We start from the raw sequence: 20,161 nt of genomic DNA on the forward strand, positions 1-20,161 counted from the left end.
CTGGAAAGAGATTTAAAAACCAACTTGTTGAAAACAAAAACAAAATGTCCAGTAACAGGAGGTGAATATATATGAAATTTGTATTCAATGAAACGAAAAGACAAAATTATAATTATGAAGAATGTTAACACTGGAAAACTGTCATAAAAGTAAGTGAAGAAAGCAGGCCATGAAATTATTTGGTGCTACTTTAATTTTAAATAGTTTAAATACACAGATATACAAACAGCAAAAACATACAAATATAAACATGCATAAACACAAAAAAGAAACAGGAATAAAACACACAAAAACTTCAATAGTTATCTCTGAGCAGCAGGATTAATTAGTTCCACAAATATTTACTAAGCACCTACTTTGTGCCAGGTACTGTTCTAGGTTCTGAGAATAAATACATCAGTGAATTATTCTCAGAGGTATACAACAAACAGAGAAGAAACAGACATATAACATAAATTCAGAAAATGATGTTATGAAGGAAAATAAAGTGGAGCAAGAGGGTATGATCAAGGTGTCACTTTAGACTAGGTGGTACAGGAAGGATTCTGATAAGGTGACATTTGAGCAAAGATCTGAAGGAAATAAGGCAGCAAGTCTGTGGTTATCTGGGGAAGGAGCAATTGAGGTTGAGGGAAGAACATATGCAAAGATTCTAAGGTGGAAGGTGCTTGATGTGGTCTGAGGAATGGCAAAGAGGCGAAGGTGGCTGGAGCCCTGAGAGCTAGACGGCAGACCCGTAGGCCATGGGAAATACTCTGGGAAATCAATGGGGTATGGAGAGCAGAGAAGTAGAATGATCTGATTAAACTGCAAGTTATCACTTTGGCTGCTGTATTGAAGATAGGTTATAGGAGATAAAAAAATTTTTTTTCATTTCCTTCTTAATACTTTTCTCTAGTTTTCCCAATTTTCTACAATAAGTATACATTACCTATATAATCAGGAAAGACAAACTATTTAAAACATTTTAAATTTAGTAAAATTTGTTATCCAAAAAGATTCCAGTTCAAAACAAGGTTAATGAATATGTTTAAAATAAAATCACAATTTCATGTAGTTGAAAGCATCAACATCATTGTAAGTATTTTAAGTACCATATCTTAGTTTCTTTATCACATAGAAAGGCACATGGTATTAGGAAATAAAAAACCAAGATAATGAATGGGAACAAATTGACATAGAAGTTAATTTAATGAGACTTAAATGACTCCTAAGCAATGAAATGTAACTGGAGCTTAAATATAGTACTATATCGAATAATGATAGTAGATACCAGTTAATGAGAAATTACTCTGTGCTAAGCACCATGCTAAGCACTTTTTAATGCATGATCTCATTTATTCTGTATAATAATCCTAAGAAACGGGCAATATTATTTTTCATATTCATGGAATATACAGTAATAAAAATGAGACTTAGTGCAATTGAAAAACCTGCCCAGGGCTGGCCAGATAGCTCAGTTGGTTAGAGCATGGTGCTAGTAACACCAAGGTCAAAGCAAGGGTTTGGATCCCTGTACGGGCCAGCTCCACCCCACCCCCCCCAAAAAAAAGAAAAGCAAAGAAAGAAAAACCTGCCCAGAAGCCACAGGTGGCAAGTGGCAGAGAATAACACCAAGGTCAAAGCAAGGGTTTGGATCCCTGTACGGGCCAGCTCCACCCCCCACCCCCCCAAAAAAAAAGAAAAGCAAAGAAAGAAAAACCTGCCCAGAAGCCACAGGTGGCAAGTGGCAGAGCAGAGATTAGAACCAGGTGTGTGTTGACACCAGAGCCAAAGCTCTTAACCACTGGATTTGCTCTACTGCTTCTTATCTGGACAATGTGCCCATCTTAAGGAAGTTGGTCAGCTATGAGACAAGTTGCAGGGGAGAAAATGCCCTCACTTAAGAACAGGACCTATCAACTCCCAAAGGCAGGTATTTCCCCATTGTGGAGATGAATGTACTGGGATTTAAGAAGTTGGTGCTGTAAGATATTCACATCATTTAACTGAAACTTACAGTTCTGGAACTGTCGAAGAGAATTAAAGTGGTCCCAGGTCAATGGCAACCCTTAGTTCCTAGCAGAAGCAAATGCTCTTTGGAAGAACACACCCCAATTCAGGTTCTTGATATTCTCAAACATTAAGATTACGTACATATAAGTTCACAGTTAGAGACCAACAATCATAAGGAAACCACCATGACTGCAGATCAGGAGAAAGAATAAATACTGATTTAGATTCTCCCCAGGATTTCAGATATTAAAATTGTCAAATACATAATAGCTATGTATAAAATATTCAAGGAATAAAGGTTAGAATAACAAAAAATAAACAAGACTATTAGATTTGACCACCACAGAGACATGAAAATAACTAAATGGAACTTCCAGGAATATTGCTACTAAAAGCTTCACTCCACATGCACACACTGTGGGTGATCATGTATGGTAATCACCAGAAAGACTGATCAGGAGGCCAGAGGAATAGGGTTTGTGAGTTCAAAGGGTGATTCTGTTAGTGATCAAAGTAGCCAGGAACTTGTCCCTGTAGTGGGTAAGAAAACATAAAAGAAGCCATGGTCACGGGAGAATCAGAAGGGCTATCTATGTTCCACTCCAGGTTCTGGGACACTAGATGCTGGTCTGAGAGTTCAGAATCTCCCTTATCCACGTTGAGTGAATAGCTGGTAGACCTCTAGCCCAACACTGTCACCTTTCACCTTTTTCTATATTTTGTCATTTTACAATGTATTCTCTTATCCACATTACAATAGGGAATCAGTTTCTGCCACTCACATTTAAAACTCTCTTGAAAATAGATTGTAGTGGATTGAATTATGTCTCCCCAAAACTCACTGAAGCTTGAATTGTGTTCCCTAAATTTTATGTATTAGAAACTTAGCCCCCAGTGTGACTGTTAAGAGGGTGGGAAATCCTATTATGGTATTTGAAAGGTGGAGCCTTGAAGAGGTGATTGGATTGTAAGATTGTAGGATTGTGCAGTAGTAAATGGATTAATAATGGTGGTCAGGGTTTTGGTTCTGAGGGCTTTAAAAAGACTGAATGATGAAGTTACTCTCTGCTCTACCATTTTTGCAATGTGATACCCTGATGTCACTGAAGTCACCAGCAAAGAAAGCCTTCCTCCAGATGTGTTCCCTTGACTTTGCACTTCCTAGCCTCTGAAACTGTAAGCAATAAATTTTGTTTTCTTATAAATCACCCAGTTTCAAGTATTTTGTTATAAGCAACAGAAACTGGCAAATACACAGATCAAGCTAGTAGTTATAGTGACATTCAGATTTGTAACTTCTTGTTACTTATTCACTTCCTGTTACTTATTGTCAATTTTTGCTTACTTCTCATATTACCAAAAGCATGCTAAACTCACCTCTGGAAAACCTTGCACTCTCTGATAAAATTGCATTTATAATCCCAATAAAATAATTTTAAAAAACATGTCATGACACAAATAAAAACTTACCCTTTATTAAGTATTAGGCTTTCTTCTTCTGCTTCTGAAAGGACAATCACTTTAGTGGGTGTCTGGGGCTCACGCAGAGAGTAAATTCTGGCAATCAAATGAGAAGAAAACCAGCACTTAAAATTCTTTCATTTCATTCCCAGTGCAGGGGGAAAAAAAAATTCTTTCATTTTCCCAAATTGCACTCTCCTCTCCATTAGTCAGTTCTTAACTGAGAATTTTCCTACCAGTTATCACAACCATTTATTTGTCAAAGAGCTTGCTGTTGCTGACAAAGCAGCCCACTTCATTTATTCTTTAACTACATAAGAGGGAGTTTCCCTTGGGGCCTAGAGAAATGTTTTCTATCCTTTCCAAAATTCTCTAGCAGCCTAATCCATACCACTGCACCCTCTGTCTCTTCCATCCTGAGCCCTCAGCCATACTCACCTTGTCCAGTCATCTACTACTGCCCCCAGCTTGCCAGCTCCCACTTCCCTTCAATTACACCCATCTGTCTCTGCCTGTTAGACCCAAATCTACAAGAGAAGGAACCATATCTTACTCTTCTCCATATACCAACTGGCCAGCAGAGCGAGTGACATTAGCCTGCAATCCATACATGTTTTGTTATATAAAGACCCAATATCATGTCATCCATATTTTCTCAAGGGAAAGTATAAAACTGTAATCTTTCTACTAAAATCATATTTAACTTAAAGTAACTTATATTTCATAGCATATATGGCTAGTGTTAAAAGGGGAATGAATTTCCAAAAAGCCAATAATGTCATTAGAAATCCAATGTTTCTTTATAAAGTCTTCACCAAATTAATAACTTATTTTGTCTGACCCTGATAAGAAGTTTTAAACTTGGTTTGTTTCATTATCAATAAAATATCACTTAAGTATTTAATAAATGTTTTTAATGATAATTTGATCCAACTGATTATACATTTATTGTGGTCTTCCTACAAACATTACTGACTTCAAAATACACATAAATACTATTGTGTTGGGGAATAGTGAAAGAAAAAGTACAACAGGGCATTGAGTGAAAACTTCCTTTTACCCTGAAATTGTCAACAGAGTCCAAAACTTAGGAACACAGAAGTGTTAAGTACCCTATATTTTAAAACGAACCTTCAATATTTGGGATTAGATACCTCCCATAGGGCTTACTGAAAAAGAACTGGACCTATGCTCTCTCTCTACCATCTCCTTTTCCAGCATATATAAAAGGAAGACTAAGAAGAGAGGATGTCAAAGAGTCCTTAGGAGTACACCACAGTGTTTGTAATGGGAGGGTTTTTCTTTCCACCTTTCTTTATCCCCAACTCCAAAGCCAAATGGGTGGGCAGGGAAGGCTCTAGGAGAAACACTCAGCCAGATTTGGAGATAATCTGTGATAAGGGAAATTGGTGCCTCATGTCCTAGCTGAATGCTAGATGTACTGCAGAAGACTATAGGCCACCAAAGTACAGAAATTCTTGAACGAATCTGAGATATCTTATCCTAGAGTCTAGGGACATGGTATCTATTTTTTATCTGAGAATTTCTGAAGGAGGTATGCTACAGCAGCATAAGAAAGGACTATGGTACAGTTTGCCCAGTTCTCTGAAGCCCTTGGAAGAGGACCTTGGCAATAACCATGGCTCTATATGAAAGTCTACAACAGTTAGGTGAGAAGGTAGGAGATATCAAATTTGGCAATACTCCATCTTGAGAGAGTGTTCAGGGCATGGATTGCTGCCAGGAGCCATAAGATAACAGGGCTCCTCAGTGATGAAGGGAGCTGAAAGTTTAAACACTGCCCCTCAACACACACACACACCATCTGTGCAGAGACTACCACATTAACAGAAGTTACTAGCAGCACACAGAACTAGATTAAATCAAGATCAGGCATACCTTCCCATCACTGACAGACAACCAGTTAGGTAAGATCTCTGCCTCACCTATCCCACCCTCCCTACCCCTATTCTTTGATTAGTATCAAAATCAGAGGAAGGAGGAGGCAGCCCCACTCCTTACACTTCACCCTATACTCCAAAGTGCTGGGATAGAGAAAGAGTGAAAGAGCAGACTACATGCTCTCCACTCCTTTCAGATCCCTCAAGACACAGGTCTGACCTATGACAAGGCCAGGATATTGTTCTGAAATGGATTTGAGATCAGAGTTTTAAACTGTACACGCTAAGTTTTTTTTTTTTTTTTAAAGATGACCAGCGAGGGGATCTTAACCCTTGACTTGGTGTTATCAGCACCACACTCACCCAGTTAGCTAACCGGCCATCCCTACATAGGGATCCGAACCCATGGGACACGCTAAGTTTTTTTTTTTTTTGTTTAAAGATGACCAGCGAGGGGATCTTAACCCTTGACTTGGTGTTCTCAGCACCACACTCACCCAGTTAGCTAACCGGCCATCCCTACATAGGGATCCGAACCCATGGCCTTGGTGTTGTCAGCACCACACTCTCCCAAGTGAGCCCTGGGCCAGCCCGACACACTAAGTTTTAACTAAAAGCAACCAGAAAGCTATGAGATCTATATAAGATGCTATTTAGGAATCAACCATTCAGCGGGGAAGGAAGATTTGATAGAGCACAATTAAAAACAGTGATTAGGAAAAATAAAACTTGATATATTTGTACCTCTGTTGAGTTGAGTCCTTCCAATAAACTTTTTACATAAGACAGATCCAGAAAGCTAACTGATATAACAGAAATCTAAGTAGGATTAGGGCATTTAATTATAGAGTGCAAAGCTGGAAGGGGCTTTAGAAATATCAAATCAAACCTGCTTACTAGAAACAGATTAGAAACTGAGGCACTTCCACTAAAAGGAAGTTCAAGATCTCAGAGATAAGGGAAGTGACATTGGGACAAGAATTCAAATCTCTCAATTTCCATTTATATTCTTTCCCCTATACTACATTTTATCATCAAAAGGGTGACATGATGAAGAGTTTTGGGAAGATTACTCTAACAATACTTACAGGTAAGACTAGGAAAGGAAAGACTAGAGGCAGAAAGACTAGTTGAGAAGTAAGTGCAGTAATTAAAGCATGTAAGTTAGAGCAGTTAGGCAATTTTTACGATTGAGAATGGGTTACAATAGCCATCAGATGAAAGCATTCCGACATTCAGTGACTCTTTTAGTGCTACCTTGAGCTGTTAATTGGCAAACAGGAATACAACCTTCTCATTCATAAACTACAAGCGAGTTAAAAATAAAATTTACCTTATTACATTATCTGATGTTAACAGCACTATATGGGGATCCAGCATTTCACTTGGATACCAGGCAGCATGCTTCAGAGTCAGAGAGGTAGAACTGGTGAAAAATCTCTCAGCAATTGGAGTGGTACTAAAACAAAGATAACAATTTTCTAAAACATTTTATAGAACTTTAACATTCTTTGCTTTTCTTTCCTTCAAATTTCTTTCTCTTAAATCTTGCTGAGAGAGCATTCAAAGCCATCTATTCAATCAATATCAAGAAATCAAAAGAAAAATATTTTCTAAATTGTAGTGTATTTTATGTAATACTTTACAAGTGCTTTTAGATACAGTATCTTTTCATCCTTTTGCCAACTTGTAAGGAAACTACAAGGACAGATACTATCATCACTACTTTTTTCTTCCTTTTTGTCTGTTTTACTGACCGGTCAGAGAGGTAGAACTGGTGAAAAATCTCTCAGCAATTGGAGTGGTACTAAAACAAAGATAACAATTTTCTAAAACATTTTATAGAACTTTAACATTCTTTGCTTTTCTTTCCTTCAAATTTCTTTCTCTTAAATCTTGCTGAGAGAGCATTCAAAGCCATCTATTCAATCAATATCAAGAAATCAAAAGAAAAATATTTTCTAAATTGTAGTGTATTTTATGTAATACTTTACAAGTGCTTTTAGATACAGTATCTTTTCATCCTTTTGCCAACTTGTAAGGAAACTACAAGGACAGATACTATCATCACTACTTTTTTCTTCCTTTTTGTCTTTTTTACTGACCGGTAACGGGATCGCAACCCTCGGTGTTGCGCCCGCACCGCGCTCAGCCAGTGAGCGGGAACCGGTCTCCACATGGGATCCGAACCCTTGGTGGGAGCGCCGCCGCGCTCCCAAGCGGCGCACTCTCCAGTGCGCCACCGGGCTGGCCCCTATCATCACTATTTTGAAAATAACTTAGGAATTTAGAAAATAAACAGCTTAAGGGGACTCAACTCACAATTTATGAAGCTAAAGGTGGGTTTCTACCTTATATTCTTTTCCGTAGATCTTTTAGACTCACTTTTCTGTAATTTTAAAACATTATATAAAAATAAAATCTAGATAAAGTTCTGAGCAAACTTCTGGCTCACAGAAAATTACTGCCTTTAAAAAAATTTTATTTCTACCTAATTGAAAGAATAACCTAACATCCAATGGGACAGCAATGTGATAATTCAGGCGGAATAAAAGTACAGTCACATATATACTATAAACATTAATATCACAAGAAGTCAGTCTGTAGACCATGTGGAGTGCTTTAATGTTTTAATAGTATACTAAAAATATTTTCAGAACCACTGGTCTTGAACAATTTTCTGTATAAATTACAAATTATACAGATAAACACTAAATGAAAATACAACTTACCTACAATTCACTGTTGATTTTCCACCCTCAAATTCAGAATTCTTCCCCCATCTTTTAGGTAATTCTAATACCATAAGTCCTTTTATTCCTATAAGTGCTACATGATGTTGTGTCGGACTTAACAAGACTTGACAGATTTCAAACAGAGGTGGATTTATGCAAAGCAATCTCTGGAAATTAAAACAAACTGGTCAAAATAGTTAATTTTAATGTAAATGTATGTATGTGGCAGTTACTTGAAATCACACTAATGTTTCAGTTTTCTATAATTTTAAGGTAATTATAGAATAATGAAGCATTCTGGATAAGTACTAACATGGGCCATTAACTGATGAAATATTTTTAATCATTTAGAGTGGAATATTATATAAAATGCATCAGATTTCACTACCTTGATAAATAGAGACTACTACACCTAATTTTCCTTTTTATGACTAAGCTCTAGCTTACCACTCCAGTCTCAACTCTCCACCATTCTTCACCTGGACTTCACACTCCAATCAGATTAACTTGTACTTCTGAGAAATCATCACACTTTGCTATGACTCTGTGTCTTTGCACATTGTTCCTCTTCCTACAAAGCCCTTGTTTTTCTTTTTTAGCTGGCTAACAAGACTTACACATTGTTGGAGACTCAGCTTCTATGAACTTTCTCTCCAAGAAAATATCCCTGATCTTCTGGCCAGGAATAAATTATACATCTTTTCTGTACCTCTATAGCACACTCTAGATAATTTTATTATAGTTCCTATCACCCTGCATTCTAATTGTCCTTTTTACTTGCTCATCCCACACTACTGACTATGATCCATGTCTTTCCTCTCTGTAATCTGGCATATTGCTGATTCTCAATAGATGCTCAGTGATTAGCTATATGAACTCGGAAGTATTAATAAATGGCAATTACTATATTATAAACAGTACAATAAAATAAAGAATGACTTCAAGAGCTTCTACAGTCAGCAGACTGCTGCTTTACCTATACAGACTTAATATGAAACAGTGATATTTTCAGGGGGTTCTGATGAGCTGTTTGTCTTAGCATCCCATGTCATCAAAATAATTCCCTTCTGCTATTGGTACTTCCTTCTTCTTCTCTCATGACTATTTCAAATTCCCATTTTCTTTTCTTTCTACTTTTGGTAATAAACCATGAGACTGATGAGGTACTGTTTACCCTATGTACAATGGTACTTCAAAAAGTTTGTAGAAAAACTTAATTAAAGGATAATACTTCCATGAACTTTATGAAGACCCCTAGTATAGAGAATCACCCTAAGCCAAAATCCTTTTAGACAAGACTGTTCTGAATATAATGAATGAGACTTCTACTAATTGCTACTGATGTCTGTAAGTCTGTTGCTTTTAGTTGCTGTTGCTGATTCTAATCAAATTATTTTTTCTCTTGTCAGTGGTTCTTTCCTTCTTTTCCCTGTACTCAACCTCCACATTCTTTCTACTTGATTTTGACAGTCTAACTCAAACTAAACAGAGGTTACCTTTCTTCTGCTGTGTATACAATTCAATTACAGTTCATTTGTAATAATCAGAGTTTTTAGGTTTTTGTTGTTGTTTTTAAAGTCACTACTCATGCTTTTTTTTAACATTCAAAGTTACAACTCATGATAAGCTGCTTTCTTTCCAATCTCGGATTTTTTGAGATTCTGGAGGATTGAGGGTTATTCAGACAATCACCAATAAATACTGAGAGCTTATTGTTCCAGGCATTCTGTCAAGTGCTGGACATACAAAAATGGGTAAGGCAGACACAGCCCCTGCCTTGGTCCTTACAGCTTTGAAAAGAGACAGAGTAAATAAATAATTATAAAGAATTAAATTAGACTGTGCCAAATGCTGTGTAGCAGGGTTTGCTGCTATTAGAATACTGTGTGCTAAACAAATGATTATTCTTAACTGAAATTTTACAGTGAGTACATTGTAAACTCTTGACCTCTTTTCAAAACTGCAAAAGCACTACTAGCATCTTGTCAAAATCCTATCACTTGTCGCCAACAAGAATTGAAAAGTGGCATACGACAGATGTCATACGTTAGAACGGGTGCCAAGTTTTTTTTTTTTTTTTCAGTTCTTAAAAGAAGAGAATCAATTTATCACAAATAAACATTTCCATAAAACAATGTTTGATCACAGCAAGTCCGGAATACCTACTTTCTGATCAAACCCACTTTCACATGCTTATCAAACGCAAACAAAAATCCCTTCCAACTTGGGGATGGCCTAATTTTCTAAAAGGGGTTTTCCTCCTCCATGTTAGGCAAGAATCTTGGCGCTTTCAAATCTATCTGACTTGATGTTCACAGCAACCCCAAGAGAAAGTTATCATTATCCCTATTACTTTACGAGTGTCACGTCATTACATAGGGTTCTCTTGACCTACATTAGTAGATAGAAAACTAATAGTTCTAATAACAGACAGAGGACATAGTTCTCTATCTCTTTACCCTGCTCTGTTTTTCTTGAGAGCACTTATCCATCACTGGTATTTTACTGATTATTCCATGGCCTTTCCCTTTTTCCCAGACCTCCAGAACTTATGCCGCTGGAGTGTAACAGTGTCTAGCAGTGTCAGTGTCCAAGGAACGAAATAAGGAAACAGGGGCCTCAAAAGGTTATGTGGCCCTGCTAGAGGGGAGTAAGATGGAAGAAGGACTTTTCCGCGCGAAGGGGGACGTCTGCTTAAGCTTGAGTAACAACACACCTACCAGAAGATGAAAAACATCCAAGACGGGAAGGGTGCAGATAAACTAGTTCAGATCCCGACTGAGGGTCACTTCCAAGATCGGCCTGGTCATACCTGGTACTGGGAGAGAGAGGGCTCCTCACCGCCGCCGCGGAGGCCCCGGAGGCGAACGACTAAGAAGGAGCTGCCTTCTCTGTCCCATAGGAAGAGCTCTCCGCCGAGGCCGAAGAGCAGGTTTCTTGTCAGCAACTGTGGTGGCAGCGGCGCCGACGAAGGCAATGATGAAGCCAGTTTCTCAGGTTCGGCTGGACTCTGGTTTTTCAGTCCCTCCCGGAGCCGTAAGAACACGACGTGGTTAGGAAGCCAAGTCTGCCACAGCTCACCGTCGCCCGCAGGTCCCTCGGCAGCCGCCATCTTGGGCTGACTGCTTCCCTCACTTCAGTTGCTCAGCCCCGCCGCTGAGAACAGCCAATCCGCGGCCAGTCGTCCATTGCTTTAGCCAATTATCGAGCAGGCGGCCCGGAAGCACGAGGCTGCGCCAGGGGCGGAGTGAAGGGGAGGCCAGCCCATCAGGCAGAGGCATGGCCAGGGGACTGCCAATCGCCAGTCTAGCATTTATTCTGAAGCTGAAAGGGGCGGGACGAGAAGGTCAACAGAACAGTGACTCTTTAGAGAAAGCTTTGGTGCTGTTGGAAGGCAAGTAACAAAGACCGTGTATCTAATTGCCTGTTGGACATCTCCCTCTTGGTAAACCCAGGAATCCAGAACTTTCCCTCAAGATTTATCTACCTCAGTCCAGGTTAGGTTGACCTCACACGTGTCACTACTTCAGCCACTCTTTTTTTGGGTTTCCCAAATCTGCCTCCGTGTGGGGCCGGCCGATAAGACAACACTTCCAAGAATCCTTTGCGACCTGAGCGCGATTGACGCTTAGAAACTACCACTCCCAGAGTTCCGCGCGCGGCCCTAAGGCCGGGGCTTTTATCGGCGACGTCCACCAAGAAGAGATGGCTGAGCCGTCAGGATCTCGGCACCGCTCACGGTACAAACTCGTGGGCTCGCCGCCTTGGAAAGAGGCTTTCAGGCAGGTTAGTGTGGGTCTTGGGCCGTGATGGCTGCCCCAGCCCACCCCAGGGACCGCTGTCCTCCGTGCCCTCGGCTCAGCCCTGCTCTGTGAGGCGGGAGCCAGGAGCGGCTGGCCGGTGGAGGCGCACCTCGAACCAGGGCTCCCTGTCTGTAGGTCTGGGTCCTGCCACTGCCCCGCCGCCTCCCGGAGTGTTTGGTTTCCTGGGCTTGGAATTGGAACGGGTCAGCTCATCCCCAGGAAGCCTTGTTTTTGGATTCGTGTTTGTTTCAAACTTGAAGTGTGGTCATGACCGCACCTTCTGCATCTCTGCCTACTGTTGGGCAGGTGGGCACCGAGAGACGCACTTTGTGTACGTACGTCATGTGAGGTAGAAGTGATTTCTGTTCTAGGCAGGAGTAAACTGAGGCTCAGTCACTAAGTCTTAGTAAAGTTATGTCCCACCTCAGTTCTGGCCTCTTCTGAACTCAACATGTTTTCTAGTAAGAAACATTGCCTATCTCTTCGGGAATCTCTAAATCTAAAGTAGTGGATATATCCCAGGAGAATAATCTGAGGGAGATAATTCTTTGTTGTGGAGGGTTGCTCTGTACATTGTAGAGTGTGTAGCAGCTCCCTTGGCCTCCACCCACTAGATGCCAGCAGTCCTACAAATAGAAGTGTGAAAACCAAAAATGTCTTCAAGCATTGCCAAATGTCCCCTAGGGGACAAAATCACCCTAAGCTGAGAAACACGTTGTACAGAAAGGCCGTTTCCACAGTCATATCTAAAGTAGCAAGAATTTGGAAGCAATCTAAAGGTTCTGTAATAGGACAATGAATGCTGTGATATTACGCACACAACCATTAAGGAAGTCGGCACTGAAGACAGAATATGAAATATGGCGATCTGGGAATACATGAACGAAGCATTGTAATTTTACTTATCTACGTGTGGATAGGGACTGGAAAGGAATATGCAAAAATAACAGTAGTTAGGATTATAGTTGAAATTTTGTGTCTGTAACTATCCTTTAATGTTTTTACCAACTAATTTAAGAGTTGGTTTTTTTTCATGGAACCACTCTTCTCTCCTCCCCACCCCTGTCTTGCTCCTTTTTCCAAGGGATGCCTGGAGAGAATGAGGAACAGCCGGGACAGGCTCCTGACCAAGTACCGCCAGGCTGGGGGCAATATGCCAGGGAGAGCTCAGAAGACCTTTCTAGTGCAGGAGGTGATGGAAGAGGAGTGGAATGCTTTGCAAGCAGAGGAGAACTGTCCAGAGGCCTTGGTTCAGGTCAGGCTGGGATATCAGTTTTCAGAGAGAGGGCTACACCGTCAAGAACTCCTAGTGTCCTCTTTGTACCTGTTTACCCAAGTCCTCTAAACTTACCTGCCCTCCCAGCCCTCAATTAGAATTCTTTTTTTTTTTAAAGATGACTGGTAAGGGGATCTTAACCCTTGACTTGGTGTTGTCAGCACCACGCTCACCCAGTGAGCAAACCGGCCATCCCTATATAGGATCCGAACCCGTGGCCTTGGTGTTGTCAGCACCGCACTCTCCCGAGTGAGCCACGGGGCCGGCCCTCAATTAGAATTCTAACTGCCTTTAACCCAGGCTCTTCTGCCTTTAATGTTAGACTCTTCTAGATGAATTGTTCCTAAATACAGACTGTAAACCTGCTGCATCATTGCAACATAAACACTTACGAAACTAAAAGAAATTCCATTTCTTGCCTCCACCCTTGGAAATTTTGATTCAGTAGGTATGGGCTAGGAATCTCTCTCTCTCTCTTTTCTTTTTTTGTCTTTGAATCTCTCTTTTTAAAAAGGTCTCCAGGAACTTTCCAATTCTAATCTCAGCCAGAGTTGGAAGTTGGATACGGATAAGAAACTATTTACAGTGTATCAGGAAGAACACTGGATTGAAAATCATGTTATCAGCATTGTGAGGACTATGTAAGAAAACGTGGGAAAAACTGCTTTGAAACCATCAAGGCACTATATTAAAATGATGGGGCCGGCCTGGTGGCGCACTGCTACAGTGCGCCGCTTGGGAAGCGCGGCGGCGCTCCCACCGAGGGTTCGGATCCCACATACAGACCGGCCGCTCACTGGCTGAGCGAGGTGCGGGAGCAACACTGAGGGTTGCGATCCGTTGCCGGTCACGAAAAAAGACAAAAAAAAAAAAAAAAAATGATGCATTATTCAGTGGCTTCTGTTTGTCCTATAGTATGCCAAATGTTTGCCTTACATCACCACAATTATTGCTCACAATAACCCCCTCAGGTAGGCTTTATTCCCACTTTACAGAGGCCAAAACAGGTTTATAGAGAATAGGAACTGTATTAGTCCGTTTCTGTGGCTTATAACAAAATAACCTGCAATTGGATAGATTGCAAGAAAGTGAAATTTATTGCTTACAGTTTCTGAGGCTCGGAAGTCCAAAGTCCAGGGAACATTTCTGGTGAGGTGACCCTACAGCAATGCAGGGTGTCACATGCTGAGAAGGGCAGAGCAGAGAGAGAGATTGTCACGTGCTGTCTTTTTAAAGCCCTTAGAACCACACCCCTGACCACCATTATTAATCCATTCACTACAGCATGGTCCTCAGAATCTAATCACCTCTTTAAGGCCCCACCTTTCAATTACCAGAATAGGATTTTCCACCCTCTTTACACTGTCACAGAGGGGACTAAGTTTTGAGAGGATATCAATCCAAAGCAGGAACTTTCCCGTGGTGACATAGCCTTGGAAGAATATGTACTTAACTCCTACCCTATACTCTCTCCCCCACATTTGTTGCTTTTATTTTGTCACTGGGTAGTTTGATCATGTATTGATGACTTCTTGGCATGACCACACTACTCCATTGTCAGCATATTCTGCAGGAGGACTGGATGGATTTTGTTACGTAAATCTGGGTTCTTCAAGCCATTCTCCAAGTACAAATCGCTGTGGGGCTTGGTGGCTGATTAATACTTCAAACTTCTGATGACTCTACTTTCTTTTGCAGTTGGAGGAGCAGGTGAATCTGGCTGTGCTGGAGGAAATCCAACAGGAGCTGATTGACCAAGGTAACACCTGGGAGTAGTTCGTTCTAACCATACAAGTACTTAGCTACTCTAATGCTGACCTTTCCTAGGATCGGCACTAGTTCCTTTTTTTTTTTTTTTTGGCTGGCCAGTATGGGGATCTGAACCTGTGACCTTCGTATTACGAGGCTGCTATCTAACCACCTGACAGAATTAGTTCTTAACTCCCCCTGCTCTACCTCCATCTTCAGCCAAGTGTCCAGAAGTCTCTGCTGTCTTCCCAATAATAAGGGTCTCTAGGGTGCTAGGCTTTGTGCTAAGAACTTCTTATTCTACAATATTGTTTTCTCCTTGTGACTACCTTGTAAGATAGTATTAGACAGAACATAAAGTGGTGTTCTCACACAGGTCACACAGCTAGTAAATAAGTGGTGGAGTTGGGAAACAGAATCAATTGTATGAATCCAGTTTCCATGTTTATTCTACTATCCTGCTTCTCTATTAATAGATTAATAGTAAACATGTAACTTTACAGGATACAGTGGATGGTCAGATTCCTTTCTGTACCCAATGGAAGTGCTGTCTCTTCCACCCATTCTTTACTGACTCCCCAGGATCTTGTGAGCATTCACTCCTTGTAGTACTGTGTAGAGTGCATAATTTAGCACCTTGTATAATTAAGTCATTTATTGTATATTGCCTTGTCTTGACTTCATTTTTATCATCTATAAAATAGAGATAATAGACCTACCCTATAAGTTTGTTGTAAGGCTTAAGTAATATGTATAGAAGACTTACAACAGTGCCTGGTGTATAGAAAGCTTTCGATAATTGATGGCTCTTGTCCTGGGTATGCAAGAGCACATACTCTTGAGCCAGACCACCAAGTTCACCTCTTAGCTTTACCACTTTAACTTGTGTGGCACTGAGCAGAGCACTTCATTTCCCTGTTCCTCGGTTTCTTCATCTTTGAAATAAGGATACTAATAGTGAAGAAGTTAATGTATATAGAGGACATAAAATAGCAATGTAAGTGCTATGCAAGTTAGTTGTTATGGCTTGTTATTATTGACTCTAGTTAGAGTGTAAATTCCTTAAGTTATTTTTTAAAAATTGATTTGCTGCCCCCACTCCAAAACCTATCTTAGTGGTGAAACATAGGACTCAATAAATATTTCTTTTGGGGTACATTTAGTTGAAAAATCTGAGGTCATAAGTGTTTACTCTGTTGTGCTATACTCACCATAAGAACATTCTAAAGTAGGGGTCAGCCGACTTTCTGTGAAGGGCCAGACAAGTGAATATTTTAGACTTTGTAGTCCACGTGGTCTCTGGCACTCAGCTCTCCTGTTGTAGTGGAAAAGCAGTGATAGATACTATGTTAACAAATGAGCATGACTGTAGTTTGCTGACCCCTGCCCTAAAGTCTAGACTGTGAGCTCATCAAGCTCAGGGCAGTCTTTTCATCTTTGCACCATGTGACTAACACCTACCAGGTACTGTTGCATGTTTGCCAAATGAACACACACAGACTTTGAGTGTACAGATATTGGGAAACAGATCACTTTAGACTCAGCAGGGTGGGTGTGGTGTCAGAAGTAAGTGCTCAGTGTCAGCTTTCTCCATTTGTCCCTGGGACCCTGACATTCCACATCTCTGCTCCTATGGCCCCAAGAGATGTGTGTGAAAGTTGTCTCCTTGCCCTTGGCCTACTTCATCTCATGCTCACAAGGATGGGGCAGTTTGGAGGGGGCAGATTAGAGGGGGAAGGATTCAGCAAGGTGAAGCTAGCCTGAGAGCCATAAGTCCCAGTGATTGGTAGTGTGGTTTTGCCCAAATCTTTCCCTCGTGTGGAGGAAGCTTTTGAGGGTGAAGCTTAGCATTGGATACAGGGCAACCCTGGTGAAGCATGGTGAAGAACTCCAACTGCCTTTTGCCTTGCAGAACAGTCCATCATCAGCAAGTATGAGAAGAGCTTGCAGTTTGATGAAAAGTGTCTCAGCATCATGCTGGCTGAGTGGGAAGCAAACCCCCTCATCTGCCCTGTGTGTACAAAGTAAGAGTTTTCAAAACCTTTTCAGCATTATTAGTTTCCATCCCCCACTCCAAGGTGAGTGGAATTTCCTCCCAAATTTGCTGCCTAAAAAGGTTTGGGGATCCAGGTTTGCTGGCTATGGTGCTCTGGGATCCTAATTCTGCTTCTAGGTACAACCTGAGAATAACAAGCGGTGTGATCGTGTGTCAGTGTGGTCTGTACATCCCATCTCATGTAAGTGTTCCATGCACACGAATTTTTTGCCCCCTCTTCCCACGTATATCTACTTTTTTGAAGACCCTCCAGTGGTGGGCTGGAGCTGATTTTGCCTATCTCTTTCCAGTTACGTGTTCAGTGATGTCACATTGGTAGCTTCAGATCAGCCATGGTGAGCTGACACTTTCTGAGCACTTACTTCTGGCACCAGGCCCACCCTGCTGAGTCTAAAGTGATCTGTTTTCCAACGTCCTTACACTCAGAATCTGTGTTCAGAATCTGAAATTGACAAACACTACAGAGCTGGGCTATTATCCCCTGAAGACTCACCACTGCTTAGGATTTTCATAGAGATCCCAGTTTAGGAATGAAAACACCTGTATCTGACCCTCCATAAAAATTTTTCATATATGAAGACACACCTGTGTTCAGGATTTAAGCTTCAGTGACTTTAAAATAGAGAAGGAACCCTCTTATCTGACATGATGGGTACTGCAAGTTTCCCAGTTAATTGAGCAGTTGGTTAAAATGGCAAATTATGAAAATGAAACATTTTACAGTAAGTTTCAAACATATAAATGTATTTGCCAATCTTTGAGTGGGGCTCTGCTGGCTGTAGTGTGTAGTCCTCTTTTTTACATAAACAACTCCTGTAATTCATAGTCTGGAGGTTTCAGTTTTATTTCTATAAAGTGGATCAAGAAACTTTAGGATTTTTCCTCCCCATCTTTTACCTAATTCAACAGCTCTTTTTTTTCCCCAAAGCAACTGATCTTTTTGAGTGTTTCCTAAACTTTCCACTTATTATCACAAAAATAAAACTTCATTTTCACTTCCTATATCATTGGTTTACATAATATGTAATTAAATTACTGAGTTACAGTAATTAGCAAGTTCAATTAGCACAAGCAAATTTGGGAGCAAACTGCTGATTCTTGGTAAGGATATACTTGGCTGGTCGGGTCAGAAGCAAAGGGAGGCTAGGAAGGAGCCTAGTAGCTCTGAGTGTTCTTCATGCCATGAGCAGCAATCAGTGTGTATGGAGAGCATTGGTTAATCCAGAGAGGTGGTTAAATGGAGATTGCATAAGAGATCTTAGCACAATTATAAGCCTAAGAGTATCTTTGAAGCTCCAGGGAATCAAGCCATCAGAGCAAACCAGAGCTTTTTTGGTTGATATGGGGAACCAGGACTTTCAACCTGTTGACTATCAAGCAACTAAAATTAGGTTGTGGTTGAACTTATTTTTTAGTCTCCAGAGTTGACAGAGCAGAAGCTTCGTGCCTGCTTAGAGAATAGCATAAATGAGCACAGTGCACATTGTTCCTACACACCTGAATTTTCAGTCACTGAAGAAACAGAAGAAACGTCCAGTCTTCTCATGAGCTGTCTGGTAAGCCTATCATGAGACCCAGTCAATGGCAAGAGTAGGTCAGTGGTTGTTTTTATTCCCACCTTGGTAGAAATATGGCTTAGAAACAGGTTTAATGCAGTTTATTTTCTGAGGAACTTACTTGCATATAAAAGTGAAGGTCACAAGCCATTTCCACTAACAGACGAGTCATTTCCTGAAAGGGTAAGGGAAGAGGCAGTGTAGGATCATGGCAGGAGCATTGTCTGGGAATTAGGAGGCCTGGCTGCACTGCCTGTTCTTGTTAGATCAGCAGCCAGGGTCTTGGATTTAGCTGGTCAATTCCTAGTCCTAAGACCCAGAGTGGCCACCCTGGCACCACTTTTGTGGAAGGATACAGGACAGGAAGCACAGCAGGGCAGCATCAGATTTGTCTCAGCATGTCTTCACAGAGGTCCAAGGGTTAGTCTCTACCCCCCGAGTGACAACTCAGGTGTGATGGACAGGGCCACACAAGTGGGTATGGGAGTCACCTGTCTTAGAAGGTGTGCATTGGAACCAGTATCTCATAATAATCAAGGTAATATAATAATGATAATATATTATTATAGCTTCCAGGTCCTAGACAAGGGGAACTTTGGGATTATGAGCACACTGTACTTCGGGAAGTCCAAAGCCATGGCTTCCTATTGAGTATTTAGAGTTCCTTCTTGGCCCTTTCATTCCAAATGCAGTTTACCGGTAGGGGTCATTTTTCTCATAAGCAGTATTGACTAGTAACACAGCCAGCACTTCACCTTTATGGTTTCTTCCATAAGGTATATAATTCTGCTTATTTTGGCATCATCTCGTGTGTAGGATTCTAATTGCAGCATAAATGTCATTTATTGATTACAACTTTAACCATGATAACTTTCATACAATTTAAGCTAACTTATTCTTCTATTTAAATCCAGGCTTGTGATACTTGGGCCGTGATCCTCTAGAGCCAGCCTGGACTCACATCATTCTTCTCGGGTGACAGCAACTCATTCCCTCTGAGAAAGGCCTTATATATACAAATCTTTATATCTTGCATTAAAACTTCAAACATTTCTGCTCTTGGTGTTCTGTGGTGCAGGTTGAAGAGGAAGGAATAGAAAAGACAAACTACCTTGGGGGAGACAAACCAATTTTATTGTCCATCATTATATTATACAAAAACCTAGAAGAGATTTGTACAGAAAAAGCAAATGAATAGTAAATGACTGCAGCAGAAATAATTTAAATCTGGTATTTTTCCCATGATGTTAGGATGATAACCATTTCAAAGCATTATGTGTCTGACTTCAGAGCAGGTTTTGTTCACTGGCGAAAGCCTGCCATAAAATCAAGGCTTTTCACTGCCTGCTCTATTGGCTCTTAACAAAACCTTTGAGGTCTTCAAGAAAAGTAATGTACTCCTGGTGCTCCAGGGCTGTACTGAGTTCCACCAACTCATCCGCAAACGTGTTGTCCACCCCTCGGTCCGCAAGGAAATCCATTAGGTGGTCATACAAGGCCTACAAAGAATATTTACTAGTTTAAAAAAAAAAAAGACAACCTGCAATGCTAATTAAAATACTTTCTCTCTTTGAATTAGGACCCTCCCCTGCAAGGCCCAGGAGAACCCCCCCCCCCCCCCCCCCCCCC

At 40.8% G+C, this 20,161-nt stretch overlaps 3 protein-coding genes across 6 annotated transcripts in view; 1 reads left to right on the forward strand and 2 right to left on the reverse strand.

Annotated features, from left to right (window-relative positions):
- NUP88 (nucleoporin 88kDa) overlaps positions 1–11,294 on the reverse strand; it is a 32,829-nt gene extending 21,535 nt beyond the window's left edge. Inside the window, exons 1-4 of one of the 2 annotated variants that reach the window (XM_008573445.1) lie at positions 10,905–11,294; positions 8,090–8,259; positions 6,691–6,816; positions 3,466–3,552 (exon numbers count right to left, since the gene is read on the reverse strand). In XM_008573445.1, coding sequence (XP_008571667.1) covers positions 3,466–3,552; positions 6,691–6,816; positions 8,090–8,259; positions 10,905–11,204 — 683 coding nt within the window. In that variant the 5' untranslated portion in view covers positions 11,205–11,294. The remainder of the gene's footprint in view (positions 1–3,465; positions 3,553–6,690; positions 6,817–8,089; positions 8,260–10,904) is intronic. The other variant, XM_008573446.1, reaches the window with a different exon arrangement.
- Positions 11,295–11,694: 400 nt separating this feature from the next.
- The window catches only part of RPAIN (RPA interacting protein), a 20,854-nt gene continuing 12,387 nt past the window's right edge, over positions 11,695–20,161 (forward strand). The window contains exons 1-7 of one of the 3 annotated variants that reach the window (XM_008573452.1): positions 11,733–11,878; positions 12,980–13,150; positions 14,870–14,930; positions 16,833–16,944; positions 17,094–17,157; positions 18,392–18,532; positions 19,447–19,584. In XM_008573452.1, the coding sequence (XP_008571674.1) occupies positions 11,798–11,878; positions 12,980–13,150; positions 14,870–14,930; positions 16,833–16,944; positions 17,094–17,157; positions 18,392–18,532; positions 19,447–19,476 (660 nt within the window). In that variant the 5' untranslated portion in view covers positions 11,733–11,797 and the 3' untranslated portion in view covers positions 19,477–19,584. Of the gene's footprint in view, positions 11,879–12,979; positions 13,151–14,869; positions 14,931–16,832; positions 16,945–17,093; positions 17,158–18,391; positions 18,533–19,446; positions 19,585–20,161 lie in introns of those variants that run through there. The other 2 variants (XM_008573453.1, XM_008573454.1) reach the window with 2 other exon arrangements.
- C1QBP (complement component 1, q subcomponent binding protein) overlaps positions 19,645–20,161 on the reverse strand; it is a 7,346-nt gene continuing 6,829 nt past the window's right edge. The window contains exon 6 of the mRNA XM_008573461.1: positions 19,645–20,031. Coding sequence (XP_008571683.1) covers positions 19,882–20,031 — 150 coding nt within the window. The 3' untranslated portion in view covers positions 19,645–19,881. The remainder of the gene's footprint in view (positions 20,032–20,161) is intronic.

Source organism: Galeopterus variegatus, unplaced genomic scaffold, assembly GCF_000696425.1.
Source record: "Galeopterus variegatus unplaced genomic scaffold, G_variegatus-3.0.2 Scaffold923, whole genome shotgun sequence".
NCBI classification, from domain to species: domain Eukaryota; kingdom Metazoa; phylum Chordata; class Mammalia; order Dermoptera; family Cynocephalidae; genus Galeopterus; species Galeopterus variegatus.